We start from the raw sequence: 11,884 nt of genomic DNA on the forward strand, positions 1-11,884 counted from the left end.
ATACAGGGGTTGCAGGACACCTGTTACAGCCATCTACTTTGGTGCCTACCCTTGAGAAAGATGCTTTCGAAGTACCGGCTGGCACATCGGTGGAGGTTATTCAGACGTCGGTTATTACCGAAGCCAAGGGGGAACCAGGCTCCACCAGATGACATTATCTGATCCAGGATTAGGATCTTTCCTCTTTAGGATAAAGCCCTAAAACTAGGCTCACAGCTTCTCCAAAAGCAACTCCCTTAAAAAGGAGACAAAAAACAAAACATCTGTCTGCTTCTTCAGAAGGAAAACCAGATTAGCAGTCCTTCACAAAGTCTTTGATGCAGGTCTTCATGGCCCTCAGCCCCCTCTGCTCTCACTATACCTGTACTTAGCCCAAGACCTGCCTCAGCCACTTCTATCCTTCCTTACATTTCCCGGGAAGAAGCCACCTTATCCTCTTCCTCTGATGTGTCAGTCACATCCTCATCCCAAATAGCCTCCCCCTTGGAATACTACTCCCTTAATGAGGATTCCATACAGGGAGACTCGCCTTCAGAGGGCATCACATTTGGAGAGACTATAACAAAAATTAGGGAGCATTTTAAATGGGATACTACCCAGATGACAGAAACTCAGAAAAAGTATTTTGAGCTGCTGCAGGTTGAATCACCCTCACCATCAGCCATTCCTCCAGTGATTCCTGCATACTTAGATGCATTTGCATCAGTCTCAAAACACCCCGACTCTCAACTACCTGCTTCCAAGAGACCTGATCATTTCTACAAGGTCCCGGATGACCACAAATTTCTACTGAAGGCCCCAAACAGTCTAGATATACTCCATCCTTGTCACTCCCACCCTTGGACAAGGATAGCAAAGTAATGGACAGGCTGGGTAAGAAGATGTACACTTACACCCCAGCATTTAGGGCAATTAATTACCAAACACATATGGTAAAATATGCCCTGGATTTGGTTTCCCAAGATACAACTACTGTCCTCCTTGCCGGATTCTCCTAATAAGACATAAATAGCATCTAAACTGTTCCTGGCATCTCAAGTTGCTAGGCACTCAATTAGATGCAGTTATAGTGCAGCAGAGGCCTCTGCTAGATCTATGCTATGCAGATACTCGTGGCTTAGGCTGCAGCCACTGCCTGAAGACTTGAAATCCAAACTTCTGGATGCCCCACTAGATCATAATCTTCTATTTGGGAAACAGTCTGCAGAACTGTTTAAGAACCTACAGGAGAAGAGTAAGGAACTCCAAAATATTAAACACTTGCTGGTCTCCCCAATACCAAAACATTACAGGAATTACCCCACTAAGATGGGTCTATATTAGAACACCAAACATTCAAAATTTCGAGTGTTCTAATATCGACCCATTTTCAGCGAATGCTGAAAATATCGAAGAAACAGAAAAGCAATTTTTTTCCTAGGGAAAGAATTTGGTTGTCCATTTCTGTTGCTTCGGTATTTTCAGTGCTGTGGTGGAAAGTTACGGGTTGGGTTCAGGTAAGTGTGAGATTGTGTGGACGTGAGGGTTAGGTGGGTTAGGGTGCGGGTCAGGTAAGTGTGCGATTGTGTGGACGTGAGGGTTAGGACGGGGTAGGTGAGTTAGGGTTAGGGCACGGGTGAGGTGACTGTGCGATAGTGACGGACCTTAGGGTTAGGGTTTGGGTTAAGGTAAATGGAAGGTTAGTGGTGTATGTATAGTTTAGTGTACGGTTAGGTGTGTGTGTGTGTGTGTGTGTGTGTGTGTGTGTGTGTGTGTGTATGGATTGCTGTTTGTTTGGTGGGCTTGTGTTGTGTGTATGTGTTTTGGAACAGCAAATTTTCTCCCTAGGAAAATATTTGCTGTTCTGAATGTTAGATGATTTAAATTTTCGATTCATAGGATTCGATATTAGATCACTCGAAATTTTGAATGTTCGATGTTCTAATATAGATCCACTAAGACTACGTATGTCAGAAGAGCCCCCACCACAGCCACCCCTTCATCTTCCAGACATCCTCTTCTAGGACAGCACCTTCTCAGCCCACCACCAGACTGCCCTTTCAGGACAGAAATAATAACAATGCATGACTGTCTCAATCACCTCCACCTCTCATCCCACCTCTCTCACTTTCTGCCCCTCTGGAAAGAAATCACCTCAGACCATTGGGTTCTGGTAATAGTGGAAAAAGGATATTTCCCATCTTGGCAGGAAAAACCCATACCACAGGGCATTGCCTTTCCACCCAAGAACCAACTCCACCTAATTCCACACATTATCCAGGATCTTCTGGCTCCGGGACCCATAGAACCTGTTCTACCAGTCAAAAAGGGAAGGGTTTCTACTCCAGGTTATTTCTGGTACCAAAAAAGGATGGCTCATGGTGGCCAATCCTGGATTTATCTTTATTAAACCTGTTTCTGAAAGTCCCTTCCTTCAGAATGTTCTCTCTCCAATACCTGCTTCCACTATTGCCAACCAAGGCATTCATGGCCACTTTGGAATTGAAGGAGGCTTACCTCCACATTCCCATACAAGCCAGCCACAGGAAGTACCTACGTTTTTGCTGGACCCTGTTCACACTTTCAATTTACTGCCTTGCCCTTTGGTTTATCCATTGCACCAAGGGTCTTCACCAAGTGCCTAGCTCCAGCCATAGCCTACTGCAGGACCAAGGGCATTCAAATCTACCCCTACCTGGCTGACATTCTCATTCTTGCAGAAGAGGAAGACACCCTCAAAAATCATCTACGGTTCTCCATGTCTCTGCTACAGGGGTTGGGATTTGCACTCAACCTTGCCAAATCATCCCTCTCCCAGATCAGGACAAAATCTTCCTGGGATGCAGGATTTGGACGGACCTGATGAAGGCCTTCCTCCCTCAGGACAAAGTGACTTCCCTGATCAACCACTCCCAGGACCTTCTCCAGGTCGATCACCTGTCTGCCAGACATTTCATGCACCTACTGGACCTTAAGGCAGCCACAACACCTATGTTGCCACTAGCTAGGATGCACATGAGGAAATTACAGTAGTATCTAAAGAATGTGTGGTCCCAACACAGCCACCCTCTAGACTTCCAAATACCCTTCCTACCTTACCTAAAAACAGAACTGAAGTGGTGGATTCAACAGATACCCCTTCAACCCACCACATCATCTCAACGGATGCACACAGATGCCTCAGATCTGGGCTGGGGGGCTACCATGAATGGCCTCAACATGCAAGCCCTCTGGCAATCATCCCTCCTGAAAAAACACATCAATGAAAGGGAGATGACAGCAGTTCACTTAGCCCTGAAGGCCTTCCTCCCTCTCTTACAGCCAGGCCCCCTTCAAATCTTCACAGAAAACACCACTGTTATGTGGTACATCAACAAACGGTGGGTGGGGGGGGGCAGGTCTTACCTTCGCTGCAGGCTAGCAATGCAAATTTGGGAATTAGTCTTACGGAACAACATATCTCTGCAGGCAGTCTATATCCCATCCCAGGACAACCACCAAGTGGATGCTCTCAGCAGATCATTCTCTGCATCATGAGTGGATGTTACACAGAGAAGTATTCCTAGACATTGTCCACCAGTGGGGCACACCACAAGTAGTATTTGCCTCCCCCCAAAACAGACAATTGAGAAACTTTTGTACCAAGGATCCCTCCCCTCTCGCTTGGAGAGTGGACGCCTTCACCATCTCATGGAAGGGACTGCTTCTGTATGCCTTTCCTCTCATTCAGAAAGTCCTCCCGAAAATCAGGTAGGACATGCTAAAAATCTTGGTGACTCCCTATTGGCCAAGGCAGCCACTAGTTCCCCCTTCTTCAATCCCTCGTCAAGGGCAATCACCACAAGTTGCCTCACAAGGTGGACCTTCTCACACAAAAGAAGGGAACTATCATCCATCCACACCTGGAGATGCTGTGTTTAAACCTCTGGGTGATAAACTTTTAGTCCCCTTCAGACACAGCTACACCAAGGATGTGCCGTCTATCCTGCAGGAGGCCAGGAAACCCAACACAAGGAGATCCTACATTTCCAAATGGGAAAGGTTCTCCAAATGGTGTCTCTGAAGACATAGGTATCCCTTTTAAGCAGATGTTCCTCTAGTCTTAATCTGTGTGTGTGAGCTCATAAAGGCAGACCTTTTATTCTCTTCAGTGAAAGTTCACTTATCTGCCATCTCTGCATGCTTACCCTTAGAACTCCTCTACTCTCCAGGTTGGATGTTAAAATTATTTTTGAAAGGGGTCCTGCACATAAGACCACCAAGGAAGCCCATCCCACCACCTTGGGACCCAAATTATGTCCCGGAAAAACTTACACTGGCCCTCTTTGAGCCAGCCAATTCTGCATCCCTGTAGATGTGCACATGGAAAACAGTCCTGTTGGTAGCCCTCACCTCAGCCAGAAGGGTCTCGGAATTACAGGTGCTCATGGCATACCCTCCCTACACTGTCTTCCACAAAGTCAGGATGACCCTGCGCATCAACCCCTCCTTCATGCCTAAAGTGGTCAACGAGCTATCACTAAATCAGCCCATTCACTTACCCACCTTCTCTCCATCTCCTACAAATGACAGTGAGAGAATACTGCACTCCCTTGGTGTCCACAGGTCTATTTCCTGCTGGATTAGAAAGACTATCTGCTTCTGCTATTCCTACCACAGAAAGAACTTGTATCAGGGGTTCAAGGCACACTCTACTAGAGCAGTAGCCTCTTCTAGGGCCTTCTTCAAGGGCCTATATACAACTACCATCCTTGAGGCAGCCACCTGGTCCACTATACATACCTTTACCAAACATTACAAACTGACCATATCTCCAGAGCCAGAGCAGATTTCGCAAGGGCAATCCTGCAATGATTTCTGGAATCTGCTACCTCTACCTCCACCCTTCCTTCCTAAGCTGTGGTACTCTCCCACAGTAAGAATACTGCAACACGAGAATAGGACGCAGAATAGTTGTGTAAAATCTTACAATAACCATAGATGTCCTTCTCTTCCATGTTGCAGTACTCCTTCCCTCCCACCAAGCCCCCTGCATTAATTTCAACCTGTCTATGGGGCATCATAGGACCACCACCTAGACTATGGTCACACTGGGCAGTCAACTGCATTTCACTGGTCTGGAGGACATCATTTGGCACCACCTAGACTACTGTCCAACTGGGCAGTCAGTTCTGAGGTCTGCGCATGCAGACATCACATCTAAGGCCCCTGATTTATGGCCCTACGTGTGATGTCCCATGCACCAGCAGCAAGCAGGCTTAAGCTTTTGTATAGGAACAGACATTCGGGTCACCTGAGGCAGAGGATCCCACAGTAAGAATACTGCAACATGAAAGAGAAGGACATCTAAGGTTATGGTAACATTTTACGCAACTATTCTTTATCTTAGCCAAAAGGAGGTCACCAATAACATTTCAGACTGTCTTTCAGAATTTTCAGAAGTACCTTTAGAATGAGAGGAAAAGCATTACAGCAATTTCCCTTTCCATACGAAGAATAAGGCATTCATTTTCCTGGCTTTCTTGCATAAACCTCTGGTGTAAAAAAAAAAGTCTGAGCGGATTATTCACAGTGGAGGCAAAGATATCCGTTTGGGGAGTTTCCCATCAATGGACAATTTGAAGGACAACCTCTCATTTACCATCCATTTATGAGGCTACGTGTTGGATCTGCAAAAGTAGTCTGCCATTTTCAAAGGGATGTACACAAGAGGAAAATACTGTGGTGAAAATCAATATCCCAAGCTATCAGTGCAAGTTTGCAAAGGTAGTAAGACTGTTCGTTTGTTGGTATATTGTATGACTGGTATTGTCTGTTGAGATGTGAAGAGTCTTTGGAATCCAAAGGTGATGAAGAATCTGGAAGGCAAAGATCAAGACTTATTTATTTGATGTTTATATCTTTTCTCTTGTCTTGTTTGGAGCATATTCCCTGCACTTTGAAACTCTATAAAGAGCTCAAAGGGCAAGGTCTGAGACATCTATAGAGACCTTTTGATGGAAGGCAGAGCAAGTAAGGAGACCCTGCATTGTATTGGCTTCTATCTCGTTGATCCACCAGAAAGTACAATCATGCCCCACTTATCATAATTGTAGATGTTTGAATAGATCAACGTTGCAGTACTGATTCTCGAGTCTTCCTGTCCTGCAGAAGACCATGACTGGCCCGATTTCCAGTGTCTTTGCATCAGCCCCAGTTGACAGAGGAGGACAACATCATTTGGATGTCACAGTGTAGGAATGGCATCCGTCAGCGCCATCTTCAGGTCATTCTAAGCAGTGATCAAACAGTCTGATGCCTGAAGACAGCACCAACTCCCCAGATGTCTGAATTTAAGTGAGGAGGAAAAAACATACGAGGCACAGAGGGAATGATGAAGATAAGCTAACTAACTGCAGAAAATTATTCCCCATCCCTTACACCCAGCTCAGACACCCACTTATGTGCCCTTTCACCTATAGGCTTAGGTCACACGTGGGATGCATGACTGTACAGGTTTTGGCTTTGGTACATCAGTCAGTCAGGTTAGCTCACTGAGGTAACTTAACAGTATTACAGGTCCACAGGAAAATGCTAGGCTAGCTACCACATGTGGGCCCATTAAAGCCCTAGACAATTTCCCCTTTCTGTGCTCGACTTAACCTATCCCATTTGATTAGAGACTGGCCTTACCGATCCCATGATCGATAATTACCCCTAATGAAAATAAGTAGGATCATATCCTAAATAATTTGAAGAGGGCCTATATATGGGATGAAGCATTTAGGAGCTGCCTCTGTACATTAGTGGTACAGGGGACAGTCCTGGGGTAAATCTTCTGTTTCCCATCTGTAGATCCAAGCTGTGCTTGAATACAGACAGGGATGAACTTTGTTTTATGTGGATGGGGAGTCTGTTCCAAAGCTGAGGTACCCTGTAAGAGATGTACCTGTTCCTCCAAACCATTTTGCTAATGCTGCAGAAGAGGTTAAGGTCCCTAGACAGAGCATTTCTGATGCCATTTGACTTTATGAATTGCAGGAAATCTATCAGTACTGGGTTGGAGGATGCCTTGTATGTCAGACACAGGTCACCTCCTAGCAGTTTTATCCATTAGGATACTGTGAATAGTGGCAGGGTTTTGAAGCAGCACATGCAGGACATGTTATTTAGGCTTTGTATCCTTTTAGTAAGGTATGTCTCTGAATGTTCCAGTTGTTGCATGTGTCTGGATAGATGCATGAGAAAGGGCGCATTGTATTCAATGATTAGTCTAATGACGGCTGAGTAAAGGGGGGAAATTACATCCCTAGACCTAGACACAATCCCTTTGTTTATAAGCTGTGCTATATAGAAAGGCTTTCTTACAATAATGGACACATGCTGGTCAAAGCTAAGTCACTGTCTACATAAGATCTAAAATTCTGAACAACAGAGTCAACTTTTCAGGACATACTGTCCATGTGTTAGTTCATCGGGGTACATGACTTCCCAACGTTTACAATAATGCTTTTTTTTGGCATTTAGTTTCAGTCCATTATTTTGACACCAGTTATTTAGGTGAGATAAACCTTCCTGCAGGACTGCCATGTCATTTGGGGTTGCAAGACTGCTCCTAGCTTGCAGTCACCCGCAAACTTGATCAGCCAGAGCCATTTGGCATTCAGTTTTCCTTCAGAAAAGTAGACACTAAACAGGAGAGGACCCAGCATAGAACCCTGGGGGACTCCAAAATAGGGGAAGTTACTTCCACAAAGAGACCAGTTACTACTGATTTCAAACGTCCTATCTGTGAGCAAGTTGGCAATCTAGTGGGTGACGCAGGGGTTTATTCCCAGTTTAACTTTTCTACTATGCCTTAGTTGGGAATTGTGTTAAAAGCTTTGGCCAGGTTGAGGTATTCAGTGTATACCATTTTGCTTTCATCCATTGCTTTAGTGACCTTTTCAAAAAAGGTCACCAGGATGAGTAAGCATGACCTGTCCTTGACAAATCCAAACTAAGACTGGTCCAGTGTTTGGAGGTTCCCTGTGCCTCAACTGATTAGTTTCACGGCACTGCATATGATGCTAGTCAGACTTATGGGTTTATAATTGTCTGGGACTATGGAAGGTCCTTACTTGTGCAGAGAACTTACTGAGCTAGTCTACATTCACTTGGTACAAAACATGTACGGCTTTGGTGGATTTTATTAAGCTCTTGAGTCCCCCCTGTTAAGGGCTCTAATATTCTGGGAATTACTCTTCTTGCTTTTGATCAAAATTATTTTCCTTTTATTATACAGCTTGTGGATATTATGTCTCAAGCATTGAGCTTACTTCTGTGGTTTGCCCTGCACTTGCTCCTACATTGTACAGCTGCATCTATGCAACTCCTTACTTGTTGGTATAGTTTGGTGGTGTATGCTTCTCAGCTAACTGGGTAAAGTGGAGATTCGAAGCTTGCCAATGTATCCCTTAGGAGCAAGTAGTTTGTCTTAAAGAAATTTCTTAAGGTACCTTGTGTGGAAGGAATCTTGGATTTCAATTTTATTTTGAAGAAGACTGAAGATACACAAGGGATGGTGCAAGATGTTCCCATATTAGTAAGGACAAAATCCAAGACGTTACTCCCTGTAGTAGGTATTCTGACCAATTGTTCTAGGGCATTTGTGTTGACAAAGTCCAGAAATGTATGCGCTTGTGCACTAATGGTGTAGGTTTCCCAGTCTACGGTTGGAGAGTTTGGATCACTAAGAAAATGGTACTGGGGATACTGCAAGTGATCTAAGGAAAGACATCATTTGTTAATTGACTCTAAAAGGGAAGACATAGCATACTGATCAAACTCCTTGAAAATTAAGCAACTGCTAAAGAACAGAAGAATTAAATAAATATTGACAAAATTACAGCTATGACCATAATGTTTCAAAGAAGTGAGAAGAATAGATGTAGACACGACAACAATACCACACAACAGTCATACAAAGGGCTGTAGCCGAGAGCTCCAAGCATGCGTGTGTGTGTGTGTTACACACACACACACAGATATATATATACATGTACACGGGTCTACTACAGATGATCAAACTTTTAAAATATCAACTTTCATATGACCAAGACCATATGATCAACGTTGCAAAAGTTCGAACACCTGACAAAAAAAAACTAAAACAAAAAAAAAATTCCTAGACGTTTTTGCAGGGTGGCAAGCCCTCCTGCACCCCCCACACACCATGTTATTTAAATATACCAACTCCAAGATCGCACTACAGCGAAGAAAAATGAAATTTTCCCGGTCCGCACTGTACAGCGATCTCCGTTCAGAATATTCAAAATTTTAAAACTTCGATCATATTGTCTTGGTCATATGAAAGTCAAAGTTTTAAGATTTTGATCATCTGTATATAGATATATATACACACATACATAAATATATATATATATATATATATATATATATATATATATATATATATATATATATATATATACACACACACACACACACACACACACACACACACACACACACACACACACACACACACACACACACACACACACACACACACACACACACACACACACACACACACCTATATAAAGACTTGGTTCCTGCTTTTCAAAGTATTTAATGTGTAAAAGGAAGGAACTAATTGTAGTAAAAAGAAGCATCATCTTATGAGCTCTGTTCTTTGGGTACAATCCTTGGTTTGTTGGCTGTTGACAATGTATTTATTATTTGGTGAACAGTAAATTGACAACATGAAGTCTGCAAGTTTAATGTTATAACTATGAATACATTTTTAATTTGGCTTTTCACGCACATGCAAGTATGAAATGCACTGTGTTGGGTTACAACAGTGTTTGGCTGCCGCACAGTGCAGATGACTAAAGCTAAATGTGCTGCTTCCTGCAATACAAGGTTTGCTTCCTTCAGTCTTCATTTGTCTAGTGTGCATATCTGACCAAGTAATTTCACCAGGCTCCTGGACTGCCCCTAAAAAGGAACACCTGCATCCAGTGGGCTGTACCAGGCCGTTGGCAAATGCATTGCACATTGAATTGCTGCATTCTTCACATAACAGCTAATTACTGCTTTAATATATGCGTATATATGGATCCCAGCACACTGCTTGATGCTTAACAGCATGCAAGATATACTTTAAATAAATGTTAGTTTCAGGGAAACAGAAATGTTATTGTTGCTCATGCAATATCCATTTTCAGTTTGAGAGTTTTTTGTTTTGTTTGGCAAATGTCTGTCACTGCTTCTAATGTAAAATGGAAAAGTGAAGAAAACTGCAGGTTTACTGACAGGTTTAAACATTTTTTTATGGGAAGTGGGAAAAGTTAACAATGTAATGGAATATTGGTATGACTAGGGAAACTGATCCATTATTCTGCCATGATTCAGCTCTGCAAACAGTGAAGGAAGACCAGAAAATAGGAGTTAATAATCAACTGAGTTATCATTCTAAGACTTTTAACAAGACACTGCATTTCTTTTCACAGTGACGTGGCCATCAACAGTGGGCCACACATGTCCCAAAGATCACCAAGTCACAGCCAGAGTCAGAACTAAAACTTACAACAGCTGCAACCCCTACTCTGTCAAAAAACAAAGGTATCATTGTCTATATAGCAATTACCGAACACTCCTTACTGAATCACAGAATAATACTTGCCCAAACCCCAAACACACATAAACCTCAGTTTCAGTCCATTAACAAAAACATTACTGACAGCTACAACTTCCAACTCCAAGTAATGTATTCCAAATTAATACATACATGAACTATACCAAAATCTAATACACACACACACATATATATATATATATATATATATATATATATATATATTTTCTTTTTTTGTGCCAGCAGCACATATGCTACTTGAAGGCAAGCTTCTGTACTTCCAGAGTCAACATGTATTTCAAATGAAAGTCGTCTGTGATTACAGTCAGCTATTTTGTTCAGCTGAGAATTCTAAATTTGGAAAGTTTCTGACAAAGAGCTGTTGAGAAAAGCTGTCACGTTTCATTAAGACAAAAGCAAGACACCACTGCCTAGTTGCCAATCAATTTAATAAAGTGACAAATCTGAAGTGTGAGGATACATCACTATCCCTACAAGTCAAATACAGCTTAAAAACATGATTGATCATAGTATTCAACAAAAACGGATGAATACTTACGAGCAAAACAGTTGCAAATATCTTCATGAGTAACATAGGTAAATGTGATCCAGTCAAGGAAAACAGAATGCAATTTATATGAATTTTTAAAAATGTTTGTACTTGTAGAAACAAAATCAATGAGAAAATTAAAAACATTTAAACTGCATTAGGGTGTGTATTTTCCTTCATAAGTATTCAACAACACTTCTGCACACATTAGTACATCACATGCAGCGTTTAGACTCAACATCTCCACCCAAAGAAACCTAAATTAATAAAAACATTAACCTTTTCCTGCAATTATTCTGAAATATATTTTAGTAATATCCTTTACTACTACCTTTTGTAAACCGAGCTGCTAAAAAACATTGTAGTAATGATACATGCAGAAAAAATGTTGCAAGCTATCCTATGATTGAAATGATGACACTTCTACAAAAAAATCAACAGTACATAGCAGAATAAACGAAACAGACAAAATATAGCAGCATAACCCAAAACATTTTTAGCAAGACCAAATAGCAGTACTCCCACCCCCATGGAAAACATTTTTTTATACTTTACATGAAAACATAAACAAGCAAATTATGCATACAGACTTGTTATATCTCCCATAAATGCATACACAGCTCTCATAACTCTGAAACATACCGAATTCCTCAGTAAATGCCTGTTTTGAGAGCAAAATATTAGGGTGCCACGAATTCCCGAATGGCTCCTTTCATTTCCGAATTTCTTGGGGTTTTGTTGTGTCAGGAGTGTCC

General features: G+C 42.2%; 1 protein-coding gene across 1 annotated transcript in view; it reads right to left on the minus strand.

The window, feature by feature from the left end:
* The window catches only part of E2F5 (E2F transcription factor 5), a 600,996-nt gene that overhangs the window by 324,288 nt on the left and 264,824 nt on the right, over nucleotides 1–11,884 (minus strand). The window contains exon 4 of the mRNA XM_044065996.1: nucleotides 11,139–11,182. Within this exon, the coding sequence (XP_043921931.1) occupies nucleotides 11,139–11,182 (44 nt within the window). The remainder of the gene's footprint in view (nucleotides 1–11,138; nucleotides 11,183–11,884) is intronic.

The sequence above is a fragment of the Protopterus annectens genome, chromosome 3.part0 (genome assembly GCF_019279795.1).
Source record: "Protopterus annectens isolate FY-2018-M chromosome 3.part0, PAN1.0, whole genome shotgun sequence".
Lineage (NCBI taxonomy): Eukaryota > Metazoa > Chordata > Ceratodontiformes > Protopteridae > Protopterus > Protopterus annectens.